Here is a 27,105-nt window from a genome sequence, read left to right as displayed (position 1 = left end):
GCAGGAACTGAAAAAGGCAGTTTCCCTGTGTTTCCAGTACAGAAAATCCACATGGCTTGAGGAAGAAGTAAATATCAGTGAATTCTGGTTTGTTACCTTCTGATGTCTCCTTAAACTTGCTGCTGGCTTTCTTTTTCCTCCACTTCCAAGGTTTAAAGATCTTGCCAAATCCTGCAAACTTGCTTTTTCTCTTGGAGGGAGGAGTCGTGTCACCAGATTCTAAAACATCAGTCCCCATTCCAGTATCCTGTGATGGTTGATCCACCTCCTCAGCTACAAAGAAAGAAAGAAAGAAAGAAAGAAAGAAAGAAAGAAGCATTTCAACACAAAATTGCATTTGCAGATTCCCTCTCCTTTTTGTCAACAAAACATATTACTCCCTCCTTATGACAGCTTCATTAGCCACCAGTTTGTGTGTCAAGGCTCCATTTCCTAGTGTTGAGCGTGACCTAAATAAACCCCATATACAGCTCTGATCCAACTTTGCTCCTATATGAGCCTTCCCAGGCTTTTTAATTTCCAGGCTTATTGTATTATTGTATTGTATTGTGGTTGTAAGCCGCCTTGATCCTATGGGAAGAGGAGGGATATAAATAAAATTTATTATTTATTATTATTTATTTTAATTCTTTAGGGTACTTCTCTCAGTTCTGCTGCCTTGGAGATGGGGCAGGGAACTCTGAAGGGTCTCGGGCTATTTTACACCACCACCTAGAGCTGCCAGGGGGCTCCTAGCAATATCTTTTCCTTTTTAAAATGGGTCTTTGTTTTAGTGAGGAGTCATACCTCCTGAAGGCTTCTAAAAGTGCAGTTCTCCTGGGTGCAGGTCTCCTAGGCTGTAAAATTATTTTTAAGGGAGGCTAGGCTGTCCCTCTTATCCTTCTGACAGTATGCAGAGACTCTTTTATTCAGGCAGGCATTTGTCAGTTAAGCAGGCTTGCCGTGTAAGGGCATTTTAGCTGGGTGGATGATGCTCATTCTTTTACTGATGTGTTTTTATTTGTGTTTTAAATACATTTTGCATCTGTTTCTGTTAGCTGACTTGAGTCAAAATCTTTGGGAGAAAGGCAGAATATTAGCTTTATTAATTAAGCTAACAAACAAACAAATAATCCCTCCAAGAGTCTGTTACTGGTACAAACATAACTTGACAGTAAATTGTACAGCTGTAGAGTCAAGGTGATTTTGAAACTTTTACATAACTGAGCAGTGTCAAAGATGAACTGGTAGGCAAAAGCAGACATATACTGTATATGCTCATGTATATGTCTAGAAATTTTAGTCCAAAAATTGACCCAAAAAATTGAGTCAATTTATCCACTGGTCAATGTAAGTACTGTACTTTAACTCTTATTAAAAAAGGAAAGCTGGTGAAAGACAAGAGTGTAATCTGTTCCGGAATAACTGACCCCCCCCCCCTTTGCTTCCTCATCCATCCAGTCTTTAGAATGAACATAAACAGTTATGCTTACTGGAATTTTGTAAATTCCTTGGCATTGTTTTCTTTTATTTCATTCTTTACATCAATTATTACATGCCCCTAATTTTTACTCTTGACTAATCCATGGATCATATCAACACCCGTAATTCTGGCCCCAAAACCTGACCTCAGCTTATACATGAGGTCGTCTTATAGACAAGTATACAGTCACTCCTTTGAACTCGTGGAGGATCCGTTCTGGACACAAACACAAACATGCAAATTCAAAATCATGTGCATATTCAATCCCCATAGGTTTGAATGGGGTGCACACCCCATTAAAATTAATAGCAGTCGCCCCTCCGCAGATATCCATGTCTACACATTTCAAATCCATGGACTTGGAGGGGCAACTGTATACAGTAATTGAGAACCTGTGCCTGTCACAGAAGGCTGAATGAGGGTTTTTTAAAAAAACTTTACTGGCATGTTGTTGTGTGCCTTCAAGTTCTTTCTGACTTACGGTGACCCTAAAGTAAATATATCACATGGTTTTCTTGGCACAATTCATTCAGAGAGGATTTGTTTTTGCCTTCCTCTGAGGCCGAGAGAGGGTGACTTGTCCAAGTTCTCCCAGTGGGTTTCCATGGTAGAGCAGGGATTTGAATCTTGGTCTCTAGGGTCATAGTACAACACTCCAATCACTACAGCATGCTCTCTCTCTCATTCATAGGGCCACCAAAAGTCACAGCTGATTTGACAGATGTTAACACATTCTAGTAGCCAAAGGAGGTGCAAATCAGTGCTGATGCAAATGAATCAGTGTTTAGCATCACATGACACTGGAAAAGGTGCATGCAGACAATACTAGCTTGTTCTTGTACCATCCTGGCCACACTAATTTTCATATCCCACTGTATGATCAGTTTGGCAACAAAACTGAAAAGCCGTTTGCATCAAAATAACTGTAGCTTGCTTCGAATGAGGGCAAATTCAACGGTTGCTTTGAGATGAATTGCTAACAAGCAGTCCTTGTTCCCAAATCTAGGGCCCACTGGATTACTGCTGCTATGTAAGAGGTTTTCACAGATATGACTGCACTCATAGCTTGTTCTGAGCTTAGTGACATCAGCCAGCTATCTAACAGGCTGGTGACATTTCCAAGGGTGTCATATGCAACTGGAGGAATGCATCAGGCTCTAATCTGACAGCCTTACAGTTAAGCCTTGAAAGAAACCTGCTAACTGTGATGCAATTATATGTCATATTTAACAAAAACAGAAAGTTCTGCATTCCTTGTAACGGAGAGCACGCCCAGCTGACCAATCAGGAGGCAGCTGAGGGCCAGCCAATGAAATGAGGGCTGGGATTTGTGAACATTCCGGGTGTCCGTTGGGGATGAGCAGTTGGAATGTTTGTGGTTATGAGGCAGTTAGGGGGTTAGAACCCAGGGGGGAAAGGCTGGAGGAGAGGTTGAGGAAGACAGTTGATAGGAGTAAGTTCAAGTCATATCTGTTAAGCATCTTGTTCAATAAAGTTCATATGGTTTTGTTTCATCTTAAAGACGTGTCGGCCATATCTGTTTATCCACGCTACTATATTGAATAATACTGTGAACCCGCCATATATTAAAGGGGGTTCGTTACACGAGTTGGTTGGCAGCGGGGTGGGATAATAGAAGTCCAAGCACCTGCCACAGTCCAAGCACCTGCCACAAAAGAGAGGTTAGCCGTTACATATTTGGTGAGCAGCACCGGGATTCGTAAAATTTGAAATGAGAATTTGAGGAGAAGTGTGCTAAAGATAATTGGTGTTAATGGGTTCTTAGTTCGAGTTACTAGTCCCTGAGGTAATTTGCTGAGGTAAATTGTAGGGGACTAGATGGAAGAAAAGTCACAGTTTTAGAGTGCCAGGATTCGAAAAATCCGGTAGCCAAACGTGTGTGTAAGTTAGGGGTCTGAGTACAAAATACCAACAGTAGATTTAAACTGTGGAAAAGGAAAACTTACAATTTAAAATCTAGGCGTTGAGGCAGTAAAGTGATCTCTGAGGTATTCATTTAAGGGTAATTGTAGGAGATTGCTTAGATACTGACCACGCCAGAAATTAACTAGTCTCTGAGGTAAACGTACTGGGTAATTGTAAGAGACTAGGTGACAGAGGGAAGAAAATGCACACTCTGTGATTCCTGAGGTAAACGTCTGTGGTAAAAGTAGGGCCCTTCCCCACCACCACTCCCTTCTCCTTCTGTGTCGTGTCTTTTTAGATTGTAAGCCTGAGGGCAGGGAACCATCCAATTAATAAGATTGTATGTACAGCGCTGTAAAAATTTACAGCGCTTTATAAATAAAGGTTAATAATAATAATAATAATAATAATAATAATAGGGAATCACTAGTCTGACTTTAAATCCAAGTGGATTCTTGTGACTCAAGTGAGGCAGAATAAAATAAGAGTATTTCCTGAGGTAAAAGTTGGAGGTAATTGATACCTTGGCCTTAATAAGGGGGGATGATAGAAAATGGCTCCGGACCGAGGAGAAATTGACAGGAAATGAACAGAAATGTTCCAAGAATTGGCAGACCTCAAAAGAGAGGTATGACCAGGGAAAAAATTTCCAACATGGGCAACGAAAGAAAAGCCCTGAAATTGAGAGGAAAAGGATAGCCATGGGAGTAAATGACCCTGAGAAATATAAAGGAGACAGTGGGTCAAAGGACTGGTACAGTGACAATAAAAAAAATGTTATGAGTGTGGGAAATTAGGTCACCTAAGATATAATTGTCCAACAATATTTAATGAAGATCCCAGATCCAAAGTTAAATCAGCTTATTGTATAACATCAGTGGGGCCTGACATAAAGGAATGTTGTCACAGAGATCGATCTGAGGCGGCGGTGGCCATAGAATCGACAGTTGGAACAGTAACAGACGCTAATAGGAAGACGTCTGCAAAACCTTGCTTATTGGTAACAAATTTACCTCAAGAGTTAGAAATCGAAGAACATAGAGAAGTGATACAAACAAATAAGAACTGTGTGTGGGGTTTTCGTGACTCAGGGGCTGAGGTGTGTATAGTTAAGTCACACTTAGTACAACCTCGAGAGTTGTGCCCAGAAGAAACGATGATTTTAAAGGGTTTATGAGGCCCTGAATTTCCAGTACCAGTTGCCAATTTAAATATCTCCTTCCGAGGTAATGAATTGCAATGGAAGTTTGCAATATATGATTCAATCCCAATAGATTGTTTTATTGGGAATAATTTAAACCGACACATGCGACTATTTAAAGAATACCATAATTTAGGAGATGAAGAGAGAGCTAAGTGACAGGACAAAGTAGCCAATACACTTCAAAGAAAAAATAAATGAGTTGGAATCAGAAAATCAGACATTACAAAGCCTTATGGATGGGAAAAACGAAAAGATTGTTTCTCTGAGGAAAAGGCTAGATCGGAAAGAAAAGACTATTTCAGAGCTAGAAGATAAATTTCTAAGATGAAACTTTCCTCAACTAGTGCTAATGAACTCCTACATAGATATAAAGAAGATATTATCAGACTACAGGGTTTGTTAGATGAAACAAATGGGAGATTTGGTCAAAAAGAGAAAGAAAAAGAGGCGTTAATAGAAGAAAATAAAAAGTTACAAGAAAAACTATATGATTTAAAACAAGAAAATCAGATTCTGCATCAAAAAGTCAATAAAGATCAGAATGAGCTTGATAACATAAAGTTATAACTTGAAGATCTGTACACAGAGATTGCCAGACTGGAAACCAGGCTAAACAATAAAGACAGAGAAGTTCAAACTCTTGTGGAAAATTGCCATAAAGCCAATACACAAACAAAAAGATGGAAAACCTTGTTTAACCACATAAAAGCAAAATACAATACTCTCCAACATAAACTTCTCAATATAAAGTCTAAGAGTCACAGACAAAAAGAAAAAGTAGAGATTACACAAGAAGAAAAAGCTTTACAAGAGCAAGTAGATGTAATAAATAAAGAAGGAAAAGTAGCAGTCATGGACAATAAGATTAATAGGTCTAATGAGCCTGATGAAAAATTGGCTGTGATCATAGGAGCTAAAAAGAAAATAGAATTTAGCCAGAAAATTAAGAGTTCTAACAGTTTAAAACCTTGGTTAAAATCAGATGAGGAGAAAGCCTCCAAGTTAAAGGAAAACCAAAGTCATAAGGACACAACATCATACTGTCAACAAGTGTTTAATAATATTGATAAAATTCATTTGTAATCCACCACTTATAGAAATAGGAGACAACCTTCATAGTTCCCAGTTAGATGAACTTGCTATGCTTTCAGATCTGACATATGTCTGGAGGCTATGTATTAAATGGGACAGTGTTGAAGAGTGTTTGGCTTGGCAAATGGGTGATGTAACCCAAGAAAATGGTTTAGTTCACAGAGACTGGAAGAATCTTAAAGTAAAATTGAAAAGAATAGATATGTATATGCAGAACATGTTCGCATCTATCAACTTAATTGTCAACCATACCGGCGGTGACCAGATGACAGACAATCGTTGGTTGGACCCGAAAAGCCATCAACCAACTGGAAAAGGAGATTCAACAGGGAAAGAAAAACCAGAGATCGTGATGAGCTATCTAGACAACGTGATGATTTTGATAAGGGACACTTTACAGTCTACAGAAGAAGATGTAAAGATCGCTCAACGCACTCAAAGAATCTGGTCCAGTGAAACAGGAAAAAAGAAAGACTTTTTACCAGATGAGGTGTTAAGTCCACAACTGATAAAAAGAAACATGTTGTCGGTGACAAGAACTGATCCAGAAGAAACTCCTGAAAAGGACAATGATATAATTGAGTTAATAGACTGGAAAACCATTGTGTTGCTTGCCATTAGTATAATGGAAGATGAAATATTTTCAAAACCGTATTGGGAACGGGGGAAAAGTGGTTGGAGATGATGTTCCATCAGTCTTTAATCCAATAAGAGGAAAGGTTTAAAAGATTGAATATGTTGGATAAAAACATTTAAATGTAACATACAAAGAATCTGAAGCTGGGGTAAAATTTAAGTGTTATTAAAGTGTTAAAACCCAACAAGTGATATGGGATATGTTTATAATATGCTAAACATAAAAGAAAAATATGGTAAGTTGGTATAACAGGTCAATAAAGTGCCATAGATGTATATATGTATAGTGATGGTGTTTACAGGTTTTGGTATAATATTATATATATAGTGGGTAAGTATATTTTATAGCTAGGAGTTCATTGATCCATATAACCGTTTGGTTATGAGTGTCAATTAACCTATTAAAGGGGGGAGGTGTGTAATGGAGAGCACGCCCAGCTGACCAATCAGGAGGCAGCTGAGGGCCAGCCAATGAAATTAGGGCTGGGATTTGTGAACATGTTGGAATGTTGGTGGTTATGAGGCAGTTAGGGGGTTAGAACCTGAGAGGAAAAAGACTGGAAGAGAGGTTGGGGAAGACAGTTGATAGGAGTATGTCCAGAGAGGGACAAGAGTTAAATTAAAGAGTCTAGAAAGGAGAGACTCTATGTAACCAGACCCAGGCAGAGGGGTTTGAGTTACTAGTTTGGTTGAGATATAGAGCAGCCGTAGTGGCTGGGGTATTAAAAGAATTACCCAGAGAGGGACAGAGAAGTCCTAGGATAGATAAAGAGGATAGAGGGGAAGAAAGGTACATAGTAATGAGGGGAAGAATACATTTGTAACCTAAAGGAATGCGCCTGAACTAAGTTCAAGTCATATCTGTTAAGCATCTTGTTCAATAAAGTTCATATGGTATTGTTTCATCTTAAAGACGTGTCGGCCATATCTGTTTATCCACGCTACTATATTGAATAATACTGTGAACCCGCCATATATTAAAGGGGGTTCGTTACAGGAGTTGGTTGGCAGCGGGGTGGGATAATAGAAGTCCCAAGCACCTGCCACAAAAGAGAGGTTAGCCGTTACATTCCTAAGTATCATTTTGTATCAGGGCACATTGGCAGGTGGAAATATTCATACACTCCTACTGTTCACGTGTGTGTGTGTGTCTGTGCAACTGCTGAGGCGAATGTATTTGGTTGCCTCCAAAACGTTTATGCTATCAAAATTTAGATTTTACAGTGCTATAAATCTCCTTTCTGGTAACTGTAACAGGCTTTCCTGTAGTGTGCATGTGTTGTCTTCTTGCCCTCACGCCAACATGCACACCCCCACACTCATATACTTTGCACCAAAAGTTAAGAGCAGAGGCTAGGGAGTATGCAACCTTCCAGTTGTTTTTGGTCTTCAGCGTCCATGACCTCAAACCTGCGTAGACAATTGTAAAGGATGATGGGAGTTTCACTCCAACAGCACTGAGAAGACCACATGATTCTCACCCCTTGTCTCATATCCCTGGTATGCAAAACAGTACCATATATACTTGACTATAAGTCAACCTCATGTATAAGTCGAGGACAAGTTTTGGGGCCAAAATTATGGATTTTGCTAAGACCTGTGGATAAGTTGAGGGTAAAATTTAGGGGCATATAGCAAAGGATCTAAAGGATGAAGCAAAGCAAAACAATGTCAAAGAACTTACAAAATTCCAGCAGACATAGCTCTTTGTGCTCACTCTTAAGGTTGGATGGATGAGAGAGTAGAGGGGGTGAGTGCTTCAAGGACAGATTATACTCTTGCTGTTTACCAGGGGATGGTTTCTTCTTTAATTTCTAGACTTACATTCCCCATTCTTGGTCAAAATAGCACACACCTCATGTTCATAAACTCTTTTGTAAGATAATTCAAAGATACAAGCCTGTCATTTACATTGTGCAAAATAAAACTTTGGTGAAACAGTTTAAAGAAGTCTGATGCTTTGGCTCATTCAGGGTACTGTGTTTAACGGTCATTAAAGTAAAATGTCTATTGCTTGTAGGTGACTGCAGTCATTTCACACTAGCATAGTCCCATTACTTCAGAGTGATTACATTATTGTGCATTTTTATTGAATTACCCCCTTAGAATCATTAATTAGTGGGATGTGTTCCATCTTCTCTTTGCTGAGCAGTTGAAGAAAAGGGAATGCTGTGATTCTGGGAAGTAGTAAATGACATTAAATGAACAGAAAAACATTCCCTGGTGTGAAAACCATAGATGTTCAAGAGGTTATAACATTCAGGAAGAGAGAGTTCCTTGGTATTTTCTTAAAGACAAAGAGAATTTGTATTGCTGTTGTCTGAGTGCCCAGAAGTATTTTCATGAATAAAATAAAGAATAGTTGTAGTGATTGCAGTTTTCAATCTTCTTTCATTGATCTTTTGCTTTCCTTCTATCATAGAGTTCAAGGCATAGTGTTCCCAGGCTGTTTCCTATTCATACCTTGGCTTATTTTACTTCAACAAGATTGGTGCATCATGTGCTTCAATGTACTGATTACAAATAGTTAAAAGAAGCCCCCCCCCCCTTGTTTTTAAAGGAGTGTATTATATTCTTGCATGGCAGGAGGTTGAACCTTGCAGTCCCCCCTAACTCTAAGATTTTATGATTCTAACTGGAATATATTATGAATCATCTTACGTGTTACTAAATTCTAAGTGTCTGTGTGTGTATGCAGGCCTGATATTGCAAATGATACAAGATATGGCAAAGGATAACACCCCATCCATTCCAAATGCAGAAACTGAATGAGCTGTTTGTTCAACTTTTTTTTCAAAAAAATCCCCTAATCCCCTAACGGTAGGGCTGGTATGTGTGTGTGAGTGTGTGTGTGAGAGAGAGAAAGTGAAGGAAACTTGGAGGTACATTGCCTACCAAAGTAGAATGTCCTTTAGACTCTTCATGGTGAGAAACGGGAATGTAATATGAGTGGTTGTGCTGTAATTCTGAGTCCTAGCTTCAAGGAATCTAGCAAGAGCTCAGGTTACACCACTTTGTGTTTTTTTTAAAAAGTGATCAGCCTCTCACACAAAATATTAAAAATAAATACAGTATAAGTAGATATGCCCATTTTGCAGAATTCTCTGCAGTGAGGTTTCCTTGTGTGGGATGCTCCAAAACAAAGAGAAGTTCAGTATAAAAACAAATCTGCTGTACAGTCAGCCCTCTGTATCTACAGATTCCTTATCCATAGATTCAAGCATCCATGGCTTGAAAATATTTTTAAAATATTTAAATTCCAATAAGCAGACCTTGATTTTTCCATTTTATAGAAGGGACACCATTTCACTATGCCACTGTATTTAATGGGACTTGAGCATCCACGGATTTTGGTATCCAAGAGAGGTCCTGGAACCAAACTCCAGCAGATACTGAGGGCCCACTGTACATTGCTACAGTTTGGGGGTCAAATAGATAGCAAGACTAATTATCCTGTCTGCCTGCTTTATTCATGCTCATCACAATTCCAGCTTTGTAACACTGATCTAATTCCTGATGCATAGTTTTCTAGATCTGAAATGCTGGGAGAAGTATTACTGATGGAAATTAGCCAAAGATATACAGTATCATCTGACTTCCTGATACTACCCTTCCTTGTATTACTTGTTCCAAAGTTTTAATGTTATTGTGGACATATCTGCCCAGGTTTTTATATGCTGCATGCTGCATTCTTGTCTCTTGGAATATGTATTCAGTTGTGGTCCACCTTGGTTGTTTCAAATGTGCCTTCATCATTTTATTTGTTTTTAAAAACTGGGGTAGAATCCTATGCAGGGCTTAGCAGATGTAGTTTTCCAGCCATCATGACCAATGGTGAGAATCTGGGGAGTCCTAGTCTAAAAAAGCAACGTTCCCATGGTCTACTGAAGTGTCTACATAAAGAACTTCAATATGTTGAGGCCATCCACCTGCTTGTAGAAGTGTGTGCGCCTTGTATGACACGGACAGGTTGCTTACCTGTAACAGTATTTCTTCGAGTGGTCATCTGCGAATACATACAAATGGGTTTCACTGCGCCTGCGCAGTGCTGTTCGGAACCTACTGGAATCACTGGGCAGAGTTTACTCTGCAACATATTGAAACTTTTTGGCGGTAACTCCGCCCACCCGTTATAAGGCCCCTGCCTTCCCGCTCTTTTCCCCAGTTCCGCAATTTTTCCGCCAAGCAGGTGAAGGAAGAGAGCCAATGAGAGCAGGACACTGAGGGGACGGACGGGTGGGATTTGTATGTATTCGCAGATGACCACTCGAAGAAATACTGTTACAGGTAAGCAACCTGTCCTTCTTCGTGGTCTCTGCGAATCATACAAATGGGTTTAGACTGACAAGCTTAGGTATGTGGCGGAGGGAGTGTCCTGAGACCAAAGCTATGGTAAACCAAAGGTCTATTTATTACAAATAAACACCCTGAACCATAAAGAGTCAGTCTTTTGTTCATGCACAGATAAAATAGCAATGAGTTTGCTGAACCTGAGAAGGGAACAGAGGTCATGCAAGACCGATCCCATAAGACTTGTGCAAATCAACATTCAACAGTATAAACAGTGTAAACTGTATAACACAAATATATCAGTAGTGCAATCAATGCAACCCTGAGACCAACACAGCCCTCCCGAAAGCTGCGTCTCGGATGGCCCTGGTGTCCAACCTGTAATGCTTAATAAAGGTGAGGGGTTGGGACCAGACAGCAGCCTTACAGACATCCTCCAAAGGAATCCCAGACAGGAATGCTGAGGATGCCGCCACAGCTCTTGTGGAATGTGACCGAACCCTGCCAGGGAGAGGTTTGCCCAGCAGTTCATAGCAGAGGTGGATGGTACTAGCCACCCATTTGGAGAACCTCTGCGTAGACACGGGCAACCCCTTCTTCGGTTCCGAGTAGCATTGAAAAAGTCTCTCGGACCGGCTGGAGGCAGCAGTTCTGTCCAGGTAAAACGCCAGCGCCCTCCTGACATCAAGGGAGTGCAGGCGTCGCTCCTCATCCGACGTCGGATCGGATGCTAGAGTGGGCAACACAATGTCCTGGCACATGTGGAAAGCAGACACCACCTTTGGCAAGAAGGTGATGTCCATACGGAGGACCACCTTGTCCTTGTGGAACCTCAGGAATGGTTGGTCCCTCCGTAAGGCACAGAGTTCGCCCGCACGACGGGCAGAGGTGATGGCCACAAGGAAAGCGGTTTTCCAAGTCAACAGTCTCAAGTCCGCTGTGGCCATGGGTTCAAAGGGCTTGGATTGGAGAGCGGACAGTACTGACTCCAAACTCCAAGCCGGTGTTGGTACCGACACAGGAGGATATAGGTTGGCACAACCCTTCAGAAAGCCCTTCACCAAGGGATCCTTAAAGAAAGACACCCTCCCCCCGAACTGATATTTAGCACAAATGGCAGAAAGGTAGCCTTTGATGGATGTGAGGGACAGCCCTTCCTCCAAAAGCGCCATCAAAAACTCCAGCACCACTGGAGTGGAAACTTGTGCAGGAGACAAGCCCTTCTGGTCAAGGAAGAGGCAAAATCTCCTCCATTTCAGGGCATAAGAACGCTGGGTGGAAGGTTTTCTGGCAGCCAGGATCACCGTCCTAACCGATTCAGGCAAGGCGGTCAGGGCCGGATCTTCCAGGCCACCAGCGGCAGGCTCTCGATGTCCGGGTGGAGAATTTGTCCGTCCTGGATCGACAGCAGGTCCGGACGGGGGTCGAGGTGGAGGAAGCATCTCCCGGAGAGGTGGAGAAGGGATGCGAACCACGGTTGTCTCGGCCACCACGGGGTGATCAGGATCGCCTGCGAGCGGTCCGTTGTCATTTTGGACACCACCCTGACGATAAGAGGGAACGGAGGGAAGGCGTAGAGGAGCTCCCCCGTCCAAAGGAAAGCGAATGCGTCTCCAAGGGATCCGTCGAATCGCTTCCTGGAGCAGAACTGGGGACAGTGGCTGTTCCAGCTGGTCGCGAAGAGGTCGATCCGGGGGGTTCCCCACCGATCGAAGAGGTCGCGGACCGTCTCGGGATGGAGCCTCCACTCGTGGCACACCGATGGAGATCTGCTGAGGCGGTCTGCCAGCTCGTTGTCTTCTCCGGGAAGGTGAATCGCCTGGAGGAGGACACGTCTTTGGATGCACCAATCCCAGATGCGGAGCGTGAGGTCGAGCAGGGTCCTGGACCTGGTACCACCTTGCTTGTTGATGTAGTACATCACGGTGGTGTTGTCCGTCCTCAGGAGGACCACTCTTCCTGAGACAGCAAACTCGAATGCCCTCAAAGCCTTCTCCACTGCGAGCATCTCCAAAGCGTTGATGTGGAGGAGCTTGTCTTGTGCGGACCACCTGTCCTTGACGACAAGGTCGAGCAGGTGGGCGCCCCATCCCTCCAGGGATGCATCGGTTGTCAGCGTCAGCTGTGTCTGGGGCTGATGGAAAGGCATCCCGGCGCAGACGTTGGAGCCGTCTAGCCACCATCTGAGGGAAGCGGCTATAGGTCTGGGTACCGTGAGCCACTTTGAAGGTGGGTCCTCCAACGGAAAGAAGACGGAGAGGAACCAGGATTGGAGAGGACGAAGACGCAGTCTCGCCCAGGGGGTGACGAATGTCGTCGATGCCATGTGGCCCAGGGCGACTTGGACGTCTCTGGCTCTTATCCTTCTGTGTGAGATGCACGGCCTGAGGGACGTAGCCAGGGCCTGAAACCGGTCCGGAGGAAGGAAGGCTAGGCAGTTGTCGGAGTCGAGGATGGCCCCGATGAACTTGACCTGTCTGGTCGGTGTGAAGTGGGACTTTTCCTTGTTGACCACCAGCCCGAGGGAATCGAAGAGGTGCAAGGCGAATGAGACTGCCTCGTGTAGCTCTTCCTGGGATTCGGCTGCAAACAGCCAGTCGTCCAGGTAGGGAAAAACCAAGAAGCCCTTCTGATGAAGGTATGCCACCACCGGTGCCATGCACTTCGTGAAGACTCGTGGGGCCGTGGCCAAGCCGAACGGGAGCACGTTGTAGTGGTACGAGTCGGAGCCGACAGCGAAGGCGAGGAATCTCCGGTGGGATTCTCGGATCCCGATGTGGAAATAGGCGTCCTTCAGGTCGACAGTCGCGAACCACAGGCCCTGGTGGAGGAGAGGCAGAATGGAGGCCAAGGTTACCATTCGGAAGCGACGGTAGTTCAAAAAGAAGTTCACTTGTCTCAAGTCCAGGATGGGCCTAACGCCACCATCTGCTTTAGGTACGGTGAAGTACCTGGAGAAAAAGGCCCGAGGATGTTGGTCGGGCGGCAAAGGGGAGATTGCCCCCTTACAAAGCAAGGTGCGCACTTCGTCGAGAAGGGTGTCCGAGGGGGGAGTGGACATGAAGGCTCCAGTTGGAGGGAGCTCTTGGAACTCGAGGGCATAACCCCTACGGACGATGTTAAGAACCCACGAGTCCGATGTTATAGAAGCCCAGGCGTTAACATAGGGCCTCAAGATGTCCAAAAAGAAGAGGGGTGAAGGGGAGACGAAGCGCGCTGCGTCCCTTCAGGCTCTCTTCTTCCTCTGGTCGGTATCCTGCCGGCGGGACTTGCGGTACCGAGGCGGGAAGGTGCGACGGCCAGAGGAGGAGGAAGACTGCGAAGGGAAGCGCTGTCTCTGAGAGCCTTGGTGCTGGGGCTGTCGGTCCCGGGAGAAGGTCCCTTGTGACTGACCTTGCGGCTGCCACGGGCGCTGTCGCTTCCGGAACGGAGAAGCCGGTGCTGAGGACATGCCGTGCTTCTTCGCCGCCGCCTTCATCCTGAACTTGCGGTTCAGGCGGTCGTCGGTCTCGGCGTGGAAGAGGCCGGTCCCATCGAGCGGCATGTCCTCAATGGCCGCTCTAACCGTCGGGTTGAGGTCGGAGGCCCTGAGCCACGCGTGGCGCCGAAGAGCCATGGCAGCTGACATGGACCTCCCGGAGCAGTCCGCCATGTTCCTGGAAGTGGTGATTAGCCAGCTTCCGATGGAGTGCGCCTCGTCTCTGATCTCCACCAGCTGCCTCTGGATGTCATCTGGGACGTCCGGAACCATGGGAGAGATCCGTTCCATGAGGGTTTGGATGTAGGCCCCCATGCAGGCGGTGTAGTTGGCGGCCTTGACCCCAAGAGCCGAAGCCGAGTAAGCCTTTTTTGCCAGTCCATCAATTTTCTTTGCCTCTTTATCGACAGGGGAAGTAGCCTGCTTCGGAACGAAGCTGTGCTGGGCTCCCTCCACAATGGCCGAGTTTGGTCTGGGGTGTTCTGCCAACCAGGAGCAACTCGCCGGGGCGACCCTATAGAGGGATTGGACCTTGCGGGAGGGTGCCGATAGGGCGGCCGGAGCATCCCAGGACCTTTTGACGATGGTCTGGAGAGAGGGAAGGAGAGGAAGGCATGGTGGAGTGGGGACCCGTCCATGCACCCTACGCTCTACCGGGTCCTCTGCGTCGTCCCCCGCGGCTGCGAGCTCGATGTCAAGGGCCCGTGACATCCTGACCACGTGCTCTGTGAAGGCCCTGACGTCGTCCGACGGCGAAGACGGCCCTGGGTTGTGCATCCTCTGAGGGGAGGCCGAACCCGAGAGGACATCCTCGTCCGAGGGTGCCTCCGAAGGTGGCAGCGGTTCGTCTTCAGAATCCAGGTCGGAGGAGAGGGGGTCCGTCACCCTGACCTGGGATCTCGGGCGGGCGAAGTCCACTGACGATCGGGAGCGTCTGCGGGATGAGGACGGCGACCTCTCACGAGTACGGAGTGGAGACGGCGACCTTTCGCGTCTACGGGATGGCGATGATGACCTCTCGTAGACCGACACGGTGGGAACCGATCTGGCCGGGTCGGCTCGGTCTACGGGGTGGGGGTTCAGCCTGGTGAACTCCCTCAGGGCTCTGTCCTCCGGCACCGACATGTAGTAGCGGCGCGACTGCACGTCATAGAAGAGGTCCGGGATCCCCTGTATGTGGGCCAAGTGACCTTCATCATCGGTCGCCGGATGGGAAGGAGACCGATGATCAGGAGAGCGAGGGGCGTCATCCGTCCCGTGGATGAAGTCCAAGGCCGGGGGAGGCAGGGATGTAACCGGGGTCCCCTGGTCTACCAGCGTCGGCTCCTGGTATGGAGCTGGCAAGGCGGAGGCGCGGGCCTGTCTGGAGTGGGAGCGCTCCTTGTCCTTTGCCCTCGGTGGGTCGGTGGTGGGCCGATCCCTGGAGGGCTTGGCCTTTTTAGGGGCCGGATCACGGTCAGCCTTGTCATGGTGCCTCTTCTTTCCAGGCTTGGGAGTCTCCTCCGATGGGAAGAACGGGTTGTCCGGGAGGTCCAGGAGGACAGCAGTCGGTGTCGATGATGAAGGCCTCGGGGACCTTGTTCCTTGAACCGGTTCGGTATGCTCGCTAGGCATCGCATGCCGTGGTCCCTTGGATGCCTTGGAGGACGAAGGCGAGGCGAGATGGACCTCCGGTTTGGGAGCCTCCTTGGAACGGGGGCCCTCCGATCCCTCCTTTGGCTTGGAGGCCCGTTCGGTACCCTCAGTCCCCGATGGCTTATGGGGGCGCTTGGAGGGTTTGTCGGTGGCACTGGGCGGTTTGGAGCCACGGGCCACATCGGAGGTGGTGGAAGGAGTCCCGGCCGGGACACACACCACGCTGGGGACGGCGGCTCTCCCCGATCCCACGCTGGAGACACTTGCCCGAGAAGATGAAGCGGGGGGCGGCAGAGGCGGGGACAGAAGAAGACCGCGGACCCCTTTCTTGCAATTTCCCCAGGGCAATCGCCGAAGTAAGCCGGGACTCACGGTTTTTCCGGGCCTGGGAAGAGAGGGATCTGCAGAGTGCGCAGGCCTTGGGGTCGTGGCTTGGACCAAGGCAAAGCAGGCAGGTGGAGTGCGGGTCCTGAACGGGCATCTTGCCCTTGCAAATGTCGCACTTCTTGAAAGCCGCAGGCATTTCAAAGTCGCCAAGTCGATGGAGATCCGAAAACGAGGTCAACAGCAAAGTTACCAGGGGCGGGAGACAAAGAATGGTCAAGATACAGTCCGAGGTCAAAAACGAAAGTGATTCCAAGCAAGCAAAAGCAAGCGAAGGTTCCTCTGAAGCAGCTAGCGCGGCGGAAAAAAGGAACTGGGGAAAAGAGCGGGAAGGCAGGGGCCTTATAACGGGTGGGCGGAGTTACCGCCAAAAAGTTTCAATATGTTGCAGAGTAAACTCTGCCCAGTGATTCCAGTAGGTTCCGAACAGCACTGCGCAGGCGCAGTGAAACCCATTTGTATGATTCGCAGAGACCACGAAGAAGAAACAAAGTGTCCTTCCTCAAGTCCTTTAGAAATCTCAGCACTGTACAAAACAGTCGATTCAACAAGCTTCGAGCTTGGGACTCCATTTGAGTATGATTTTACAATGTGCTAAGGGTGACAATGGCTTGAGTACTGGACTAGGATATTGGAAGGCCAGTATTTGAATCCTGGCTCAGTCATAACACTCACCTGGTAACCTGGCAAGTCATACTCTCTCAACCTCAGAAGATAGTGATGGCAATGGCAAACCGCCTCTGAAAAAAACTTGCCAAGAAAACCCTATCATTGTTTCACCTTAGGATCACCGTAAGTCAGAAGTTACTTGAAGACTAATAATAATAATAAAACAACAAATGCGACAGTATGGAGAAATAATAGCAGAACAATTTTTCAGGAGATTCAGGCTCTTTTATCTCCAGATTTTTTTTTTTTTTAAAATGGAGCTGGTCTCTCAAGAAACTCATAACAGCTAGGGTCCTTCAATATCCTTGTTTATTTACCAAAACATGCATGGTTCCTCTGCCTTTCAGATTCTTATTGTAAAAATGGAATTCACAATGCTATAGAGAAAAAGCAAAACCACTTTCAGAACCCAGAGAGTCTGAAATCATATAACTAAGAGTGACCCAGTTCTTCTAGCTGATAACATTCTACAGAAATGGTGCTTTAAACATGAAGGCTCTGCTCCAGGTGTTCCTAGATGATACCACCTCATGGTAATGAAGAAATGGAAGCAGGACTACTGGGAAAATGCATGACTGTGAGGAGAAGAAGGGAGATGGTGAGAAGAGGTGAATGTTAAAGGTTATGTTATCTGAATATAAGGCAGGGATGAGGAAGCTTTAGCCTTCCAGATGCTTTGGACTTTAAACTCCCAGAAGCCACAGTTAGCATGGAAATGAGACTTGCCAGATGCTCCTTTCTTCTGGTCTACAACTTTGGATCTGGGTGGTTGAACCTGCCTATTCTTTGAGGACTTTGTTGGATGCCCTGTCCAAGGTACAGAACTAGAAAACTAATTTGTTTGTTTTTAATTACAACTGACAAACTCCACATCTAACACAGCCACTGCCATGGCAATATTGTGGGAATATGAACATTGCCAAGTTCAGGCTTTCAGGACTTTGTCCCTTTTCCCATTTATTACAATGAAACAGTCCAATAGCTGCAAAGACTGCCAAAAGTGGCAAATTCTGGTCCATTTTTTAAAATGTTTACCTTCCATTTGTTGCATAGAAGACATTTTGGGGTCCTTTAATTGCAGTCATGCTTTCTAACCAATCAGTTTTGTCCTCTCTACTGTTTCCCCCCCCTCCCTTACCCATTTTGAAAAAGTTTGGAGAGTGCCAGAGCATTAGGTGGAGTAGGAGAGTGTTATTGTGTGGCTTTCCTGAGATTGTTACTCTTGGCTCAGAAAACTTTCTTTTCTTTTAGAACAGGAAGGAAAACAAAATAGTGTAGCCTTTCTGATAGGTTAGATAATTTCAGCTGCTTCTCTCTGCAATCTTATTTCAGGTCAGTAAAACATAAAGTTTGTATTTGTGTTAGTTTTCAAAGAGGCCATGCCTCCTGTAGCATAAAAAGAAGGAAGGAAGGGGAAGGGGGGCAGAAAAGAAAAGAAATCTGGCAGCTCATTGAAGACTAACTGGTTTTTATTTTTGCTTTCATTAGAAAGAAGCTAATTTCTTCTGATGCAGTAAAGGTGCTGCCACATTTTTCCTACTCCTTCCTCTCTCTCCTTTGTATTTGTGTGAGATAGATGTCCTGCAATCCCACTGGGTGATCTTGGGCAAGTCACACTCTCCAGCCCAAGAGGAAGGCCATGGTAAACCCCCTCTGAGCAAATCTTGCAAGAAACTTCATGAAAGGTTCACATTAAGTTGGAAATTACTTGAAGGCACATAACAACAGTGCTTGAGAGAGCTCAAGTTACCCTTTTATCAACAGTCTGCTCAGGTCTTGCAAATTCAGGGCTGTGGTTTCCTTGACTGAGTCTATCCACTTACAATGTGGTTTCCCCCTTTTCCTACTGCCCTCTACCTTCATTGCCTTTTCTAGTGAGTCCTGTCTTCTCATGATATGTACAAATTATAACATTGTCTGTTTAGTCCTCTTGTCTTCTAGGGATAGTTCAAACTTAGGGCCTGAACAGAAAGGCCAAAATAAAACTGCTTCAGGTCACTTTGGAGGTATGCTGTTTAAATGACAGATGCATCTTAAAGATGTGTCTTTGCATACCAAAGTCAGGACCATCCATGCCACTGGAATTTTGATTTCTATGTATGGTTGTGAAAACTGGACAGTGAAGAAAGATGATGGGGGAGAAATCAACTCATTTGAAATGTGGTGCTGGAGGAGAGTTCTGTGAATACCCTGGATTACTAAAAAGGCAAATCAACGAGTCTATGAGCAAATCTTAGACTAATTGGAGGTATGCTGTCTAAATGATGCATGCATCCTAAGGACTGGAGCGCAGCTTTGGCACAGCTTCTGGCCTAGAATCATAGAATCATAGAGTTGGAAGAGACCGCAAGGGCCATCCAGTCCAACCCCATTCTGTCATGCAGGAAATCCAAATCAAAGCATTCCCGACAGATGGCCATCCAGCCTCTGTTTAAAGACCTCCAAGGAGGGAGATTCGACTACACTCTGAGGGAGTGTGTTCCACTGTCAGACAGCCCTTACTGTCAGGAAGTTCTTCCTAAGGTTGAAGTGGAATCTCTTTTGCTGTAGCTTGCATCCATTGTTCCGGGTCCTAGTCTCTGGAGCAGTAGAAAACAAGCTTGCTCCCTCCTCAATATGACATCCCTTCAAATATTTAAACAGGGCTATCATATCACCTCTTTACTTTCTTTTCTCCAGGCTAAACACACCCAGCTCCCTAAGTCGTTCCTCATAGGACATGGCTTCCAGACCCTTCACCATTTTAGTCGCTCTCCTTTGGACATGCTCCAGTTTCTCCACATCCTTTTTAAATTGTGGTGCCCAGAACTGGATACAGTATTCTAGGTCTGCCCACCTGGAGGTCTTTAAACAGAGGCTGGATGGCCATCTGTCGGGGATGCTTTGATTTGGATTTCCTTCATGGCAGGGGGTTCGACTGGATGGCCCTTGCGGTCTCTTTCAATTCTATTATTCTATGATTCTAGGCCAGGAGCTGTGCCAAAGCTGCGCTCCAGTACTTAGGATGCATGCATCATTTAGACAGCATACCTCCAATTAGTCTAAGGCCCATTACAGACGGGCCTTAAACTACGGACTCAGTCCGTACTAGGGTTAAAAAGGGGCATCGCTTCCGGACGCACCTAACCCTAGTACGGACTGAATCCGTACAAAATGGCGGCGCCCCTTCCACACGGGGGCCACCATGATGACATCGCGAACGCACTGCCTCCAAACGGGGCGGCGCGGACGTGACGTCGTCGCGCTGCGCGAGGGCGCTTAGTGCACCCTTTCGGCAGAGCAGGAAGGAGCTCCAAAATGGAGCTCCTTCCTGGTTTGCATTGCTGGCGCAGCAGTGTGAAGGCTGCACCAGCGACGCAAATCAGAAAGGGGCAGAGCGGCCCCTTTCTGAGAGTCCCCGCCGCCATTGGGGTGTCCTTGGGGCTTCCAGTTTTCACAACCATACATAGAAATCAAAATTCCAGTGGCATGGTCCTGACTTTGGTATGCAAAGACAAATCTTTAAACTGGAAGATCTTATCTACTTCCTTCAAAGATGCCCTTCTAAGAGCTAGTCTTAGTCTGATTTGTTAAATGCAATCTCTATTTTAATGACTGGGCCAAAGTATAGGAAATCTTTGACTATCTCAATGTCTTCATTGTATATTTTAAGTAAATCTGATTGTTATTTTTGCTTGCTTAATGTTCAGCTATAGTCCTGCCTTTGCACTTTCTTCCTCAACTTTCTTCAGTAGTCGTCCCAAGTCAAATTTTGTAGCACACCTATTTCTTTAATAGTGATCCACAGTTTTTCATGATCAGTTTTTGCTAAAATCTAAAAAGCATAAATTGATTTTCTTCTGATATCCAGTGCTTTCAATTATCTAATTTATGTTTTCAATGTGATTCCTACTGCCTCTTGCTTTTCTGAACCCAGCTTGGACATCTGGCATTTCTTGCTCCATATGTGGTAAAGATCACTTTTGTAAAATTTTGACATCATTTTGATTGCATAGGATCCTGTGATTACTGCAATCTCTGGTGTCTCCCTTTTTTAGGACTGCAATGTATATTCAGTGTTTCCACTCTCTGGGCTATTGTTTGGTTTCCATATTTGTTGATCAGATTTTACTTAGAGTTTGCGTAGATTCTGTCTCTGTAACTAGAAAGAGTTCTATTGGCATGCCATCTTTTCCTGATTGTTTATTTCTCCCAAGTGTAACTTCCACTTCACTTTCTAGAATTGTGGTCCTTGTTCCAATGGTTCTTTTTAAAATGAGTTTGTCATCCTTTCATCTCCTTTATATAGTTCTTCAGTGTATTATTTCCATCACCTTATTTGTTCTTAATAATGCCAATTATATAGCACCTCACTCTTGTTTTAAACTCCCCTTTGATTTCTCAGATCTTATGGCAGGGGTAGGCAGAGGCTGGGAAAGAGCCGGCGGGGGGCATCAGTGCTGGCGTCCTCCCCTCTTTCCCAGCCCCTGAGGGGCCCAGGCCCCATCAGAGGCCGGGAAAGAGCCAGCGGGGGGTGCCAGCGCTGGAGGCCTCCCCTCTTTCCTGGCCCCGCACGCTCCTTCTCAGCCTCCACAGAGGCCAAGAGGGAAGCTGGCGGCCCCGCGCGCTCCTTCTCGGCCTCCACGGAGGCTGCCCTCCATGGAGGCTGAGAGGGAAGCTGGAGGCCGCGGGGAGGTGGGGAAGGTGGCGCGGCTGCACACAGGAGGCGCCGTCTCCACCTTCGCCTCCTCCGCCCCAGACCTCGCTGCCCTCCTCTTCCTCCACGCGGCCATGCGCGGTGGAGGAGGAGGATGGCAGTGAGGCTCCTGCGGGCGCCCGGAAGAGTGCCCAAGCTGCAGCGGGGGTGGCAATCGGCGGCAGGACTGGGCTGGGGCCGGTCCCAAGCCTTGCCGGGCCGGATCCGGCCCGTGGGCCTTAGGTTCCCGATCCCTGTCTTATGGGAATAATTGACCTTTTTTGTTGTCAGTTTATGTTTCTCTACACTGATTATATAATAAAATACAAATTCCACAAAAGAGTGATACCTTTACGGGGTGAACTGAAATGCACGAAATACAAGCTTTCATGCAAGCTTTCAAAGCTTCACTGGCTTCTTCATCAGGGAAAGATGTTAAAAATCATATAGGTAAATCACACAGCATAGAATCCACTAGTTTCTTCTACTTCTGCCTCTATAGTTCGAACATAAACTATGGCAAAATTGATGAATTTTCCCTGACACCATATTGATATTATTCAGTCAGACTTTGCTTTATATTCCCTGACTGCTTTTGCTATATCTCTCCCCACTGTTAATGCCACCCCATTTCTTCTTACCTTTTCATTTCCTGAATAAAACACTATGTAATTATCTGACTCAAAATGTCCAATTCCTGCCCATTTTAGCTCATTACTGTGATGTTTATATGTTCCATTTCTTGTTTTATGATGTCTACCTTTTCCTGACTCATGCTTCTCACATTCCATGTTCCTATAAAATTTGTTGTGCAGCGTTGGACTTTTCTTTCACCCCTGAGCATGTCAACAGCTGAACATCCTTTTGACTTCAGTCCAGTTGAGTCACTAACAACCGCACTACTTGTAGTTGTTCTCTGCTCTACTTCCTCAGTGCTTTCCAACCTGGGAGTCTCATCTTCTGGCACTATCTCCTGTTTCATTTTAGTTTGTCTCATATAGGATCTTCATGGTAAAAGACACTCAGAAAGTGGTTTATCATGCTTCCTTCTACACAGTATTAGTAAGTGTTAGGTATGGTGCCACTGCCTCTGAGAGAGCCTCCACTAGTGTTACATCCTCCTCCACTACTAATACTGCTCAATAGTTACTTGGCACATTTAGTCTGGCTCCTCAGTAAAAGCATGTCTGACATGGGAGTTCCTTTTAGCAGCAGCACACCTTGCACCCATGGAATGCAATCCTACCACCATGGAAAGGTAGTGCCATGGTGGAAATTAGAATACTATTTACACTAAAATGCAGCGCAGTAGGCCTGACTCATGCCATCCAGTAGTTCAATGGCATCTCCACAAGCTTCATGGGCTACTGCAAAGCTACCAAAGGCACTTGCCTCTCCCCCATTTTTCTCTTTTTGCCTTTTTATTATGAAAGAAACTTCCACTCTTTTTACACATATCCTCAAGGTGGCATACCTCTTCTGACAAAGAATAGGCTATATTTCATTCATAAAGTGAAAACTCCCAAATGAGTAAGAGTGGCTGTGTGTGATGCAAGCAGAGCTGTGTGTGATGCCTGCTTTATTCAGATATGAATGATTCACAAAGAATACTGCTTCTACTGCTTTTTCTGTTTACTACATACCTTACCTATCATAAATTGAAGGTGGGGTACCTAGCTCCCCACATTCTCACTTTATCCTCACAAGAGGCAGATCAGGCTAAAAGAGAGTGATTGTGCAAGGACATGAAATGAGCTTCATGGCTTAGTGGGGACTAGAAGCTGGTTCTCCCAGATTCTGGTCTAGTATCAGAACCATTACATCACATTTGTCTACAGGTGCCACCCAAACACTTCCCACTTTTTTGGACAATGAGATTATGCATTAAGAATCTGTCAGAATTCTTCACTGACTCGTACCCCTCCTGCATCTTTCGAAATCTACTGACACAATTTAATAAATAAGACGTAGTCACCATTAGGATATAGAAGATACCAATAAAACATGATTGCATGTTACCTTAATGTATTTGCACCCCCTATTTCACTATAGACTTTGCAGAAAAGTTTGAAAGCCAGGCTCACAATTAAAGTTTGGGTAGTTACTAGCACTGGCTTTAAAAATCAATATAATGTATATTTTCCACACCTCTTGATCACAGCTTTTTGATCTACATTTCCCCAATTCCCCCAGTCCGCATGGACAATGAGGATGCTGGCTGAGGGATTCTTGGAGGTGTATTTTTAAGAGTTCCTAAACTTTTCTCTTAATACAATAAAATAGCTAAAACTGGAGATATTGAAGACATTAATCCACTTTTAAAATATAAGACCTCTGGGGTTTGGTAAAAATCTGAAATTGAACGATGGTATTCTATTTTACAACACTTTGCAAATATATATATATACAAGATGAAGACACAGTATATAAATATACTGCTGTGGACTCTGAGGGAGAGAAGAGCCATCTTGCTGATCCCAGCTGCTGGTGAGGCAACCTCCCTCCTTCCCAACTGCCACTGCTGTGGACTCTGAGGGAGAGAAGAGCCATCTTGCTGGTCCCAGCTGCTGGTGAGGCAACCTCCCTCCCTTCCAACTGCCACTGTTGTTGACTCTGAGGGAGAGAAAAGCCAGGAAGAGGGAGACCATGCCGACATCTGAGCCCCAAGGGACTAAGAGGCACTGAAACCAACTGCCATTTCTCTCCAGGGTCACCCAGTAAGAGGGACACCACGCCGACATCTGAGCCCCAAGGGACTAAGAGGCACTGAAACTAACTGCCACTTCTCTCCAGGGACGCTTCCCTGTCCAGCAACATCTATATTAGATCCCTCATACCTTGTGGTAACACAGAGAGAGAAGAGCAAGCCTTCCCTGATAACATCTGGGAAGGAGACAACATCTAGGAAGAGACAGAGACCCACAGGTTCTATCTGGAGGCTCTTGGGAGAAGAAGCTTCTGTTCCTGCTGCCTGGACCTCTGCTTCCCTTTCTGGACTGAGCTCTTTCAGGACTGGGCCTTGACTCAGCAGGCACTGTTTCATCCAGCACAGTTGCCTTGCCTGCCTGAGGTATAAGGCTGGGACTTCTACAGGAGACTCACTACATCTCGATTTATTTTGCTACCTGTCTTTTTTTGTTTGTTTTTCTTTTCCTGTTCCTGTCAATTCAATAGGAAGCATGTTTTTTCCTGAGGGAGGAAGGGATATACAGAGTCAGGGAGCAGCCATTGGAGTCATTCAAGGCAGAGGTAGATACGGAGAGAGGAGACAATTAAAACACCAAGGAAGAGGGGAGCTCAAGAGGGTGCTTGTGGTCCCCAAGGTGTATCCCAGTCTAAATAGTATTATAGCCTTGATGACAGTCTCCCTGGGTTGAAGCTACTGCTGCTCAATGCCAGGTCAGTGAATGGTAAAACAGCTGCCATTCAGGACCTGATCCTGGAAGAACAAGCTGACCTGGCATGTATAACAGAGACCTGGTTAGATGAGGATGGAGGAGTTAATCTATCTCAGCTTTGCCCACCTGGTTTCTCTGTGCAACATCAGGCGAGATCTGGAGGGCGAGGAGGTGGAGTTGCAGTTGTATATTGTGATTCCATCCCCTTGACCAGATGCCCCCTCACACAATCTACGGGTTTTGAATGTGTTTATTTAAAATTGGGTAGCCGAGACAGAATAGGGATTCTGTTGGTGTACCGCCCACCCCGCTGCACAACAGTCTCTCTTCCTGAACTGATTGGAGTGGTCTCGGGGTTGGTATTGGAATCTCCACGTCTATTAGTGCTAGGGGGCTTCAACATCCATGCTGGGACTTCCCTTTCAGGAGTGGCTCAGGACTTCATGGACTCCATGACAACCATGGGTCTATCCCAAGTAGTATCTGACCCTACTCATGCTGCTGGGCACACTCTGGACCTTGTTTTTTGTGCTGGGTGGGATGATGATGATCTTGGTGTGGTGGAACTCTCCACAGTTCCATTATCATGGACAGGTCATTATCTGGTCAGGTTTAGACTTACTGGGACTCAGAACCTCTGCAGGGGTAGGGGACCGATTAGGATAGTCTGCCCCAGGAGGCTGATGGATCCAGATGGATTCCTGAGGGCTCTTGGGGAGTTTCCTGTCACCTTGGCAGGCGATTCTGTTGAAGCCCTAGCCAGCCTTTGGAATGGGGAAATGGCCAGAGTGGTGGACACAATCGCTCCTGAGCGTCCCCTTTCACGGAGTGGAGCCAAACCAGCCCCCTGGTTCTCTAGGGATTTGATGTTGATGAAGCGAATGAGAAGGAGACTAGAGCGACGTTGGTGAAAGACTCGGAGTGAATCTGATCGAATACGGGCTAGATCCTATTTGAAAGCCTACTCTTTGGCAATGCGGGCAGCAAAGAAATTATTTTTTGCTACCAGCATTGCATCTGCAAGGAGCCGGTCAGCAGAGCTGTTCCGAGTGGTCAAGGGTCTTTTACACACTCACCCTCAAGTAGAAAATGCAGACCACTCAAAGGCTCGCTGTGAAGAATTTGCTCAGCATTTTGCAGATAAAATCACTCAGATTCGGTCCAAATTGGATGCTACAATTAATACAATGTCAGTGGATGTTACCTTGGCTCCTACCGGTCCAGTGTTAATGGATACTTTTCAACTTGTGCAGCCTGATGATGTGGACAGAATCCTTGGAAAGATAAGAGCCACCACATGTGTCTTGGACCCTTGTCCTTCTTGGTTTATTAAACAGGCCAGAGGGGGACTGACTGAGTGGGTAAAGGAAGTAATCAATGCCTCCCTACAACAAGGCAGAATTCCATCCTGCGTAAAGGAGGCTGTTGTGAGGCCTCTGTTAAAAAAGTCATCATTGGATCCCACAATAATGAATAACTATCGGCCAGTGTCTAACCTACCATTTCTGGGCAAGGTTCTGGAACATGTGGTGGCTTCCCAACTCCAGGGGTTTCTGGATGAAACGGATTATTTCAATCTGGTTTCAGACCTGGCTATGGAACAGAGACAGCCTCAATCGCCTTGGTGGATGACCTACGCAGGGAACTGGACAGAGGGAGTGTGTCCCTGTTGGTTCTTCTGGACCTCACAGCAGCTTTTGATACCATCAGTCATGGTATCCTTCTAGACCGCCTCTCTGGGATGGGGCTTGGAGCTACTGTTCTACAGTGGCTCCGTTCCTTCCTGGAGGGGTGAACTCAGAAGCTGGTACTGGGGGACTCCTGTTCGACCCCTTGGCCATTGACCTGTGGGGTCCCTCAAGGTTCTGTGTTGTCCCCTATGCTGTTTAACATATACATGAAACCACTGGGAGAGGTTGTCCAGAATTTTGGGGTGCGATGTCATCAATATGTAGATGACACTCAACTCTACTACTCCTTCCGACCTCAATCCAAGGAGGCAGTCCTGGTTCTAAACCAGTGCCTGTCTTCAGTAATGGACTGGATGAGAGCAAACAAGTTGAAACTTAATCCAGACAAGACAGAGGTGCTCCTGGTCAGTCAGAAGGCAGATCAGGGAATAGGGATCCAGCCTGTGTTAGATGGGGTCCCACTCCCCGTGAAGACACAGGTTCACAGTTTGGGGGTAATCTTGGACTCAGTTTTAAACTTGGAGGCCCAGGTCTCTGCTGTGACCAGGAGTGCTTTCGCACATTT

The 27,105-nt window shown here is 45.9% G+C and overlaps 2 protein-coding genes across 11 annotated transcripts in view; one reads left to right on the top strand and one right to left on the bottom strand.

The window, feature by feature from the left end:
• PHACTR4 (phosphatase and actin regulator 4) overlaps positions 1-27,105 on the bottom strand; it is a 144,495-nt gene that overhangs the window by 36,804 nt on the left and 80,586 nt on the right. For 6 of the 10 annotated variants that reach the window (XM_089479291.1, XM_089479292.1, XM_089479295.1 and 3 more), the window contains one exon: positions 97-273. In XM_089479291.1, the coding sequence (XP_089335417.1) occupies positions 97-273 (177 nt within the window). Of the gene's footprint in view, positions 1-96; positions 274-786; positions 1,374-1,903; positions 1,922-1,943; positions 2,632-8,144; positions 8,162-27,105 lie in introns of those variants that run through there. The other 4 variants (XM_089479297.1, XM_089479294.1, XM_089479296.1 and 1 more) reach the window with 4 other exon arrangements.
• LOC149305158 (uncharacterized) lies at positions 22,460-25,760 on the top strand. The gene is made up of 2 exons (XM_089479060.1): positions 22,460-22,513; positions 24,795-25,760. The coding sequence occupies exons 1-2, from the start codon at positions 22,460-22,462 to the stop codon at positions 25,758-25,760; spliced, it is 1,020 nt and encodes a 339-aa protein (XP_089335186.1).

The sequence above is a fragment of the Sceloporus occidentalis genome, unplaced genomic scaffold, assembly GCF_023333645.1.
Source record: "Sceloporus occidentalis isolate IW3139 unplaced genomic scaffold, rSceOcc1.0.p SCAF_13, whole genome shotgun sequence".
NCBI classification, from domain to species: domain Eukaryota; kingdom Metazoa; phylum Chordata; class Lepidosauria; order Squamata; family Phrynosomatidae; genus Sceloporus; species Sceloporus occidentalis.
Note: the sequence above shows the minus strand (reverse complement) of the source record. Positions and strands in the feature narration are given on the sequence as shown.

Bases quoted from the DNA above. Each gene is read 5' to 3' on its own strand.
- LOC149305158 (XM_089479060.1), top strand. From the start codon at position 22,460: ATGGTAAAAGACACTCAGAAAGTGGTTTATCATGCTTCCTTCTACACA. The intron at 22,514-24,794 runs GTAAGTGTTAGG...CAGTCTAAATAG, and splicing joins CTTCCTTCTACACAGTATTA to TATTATAGCCTTGATGACAG.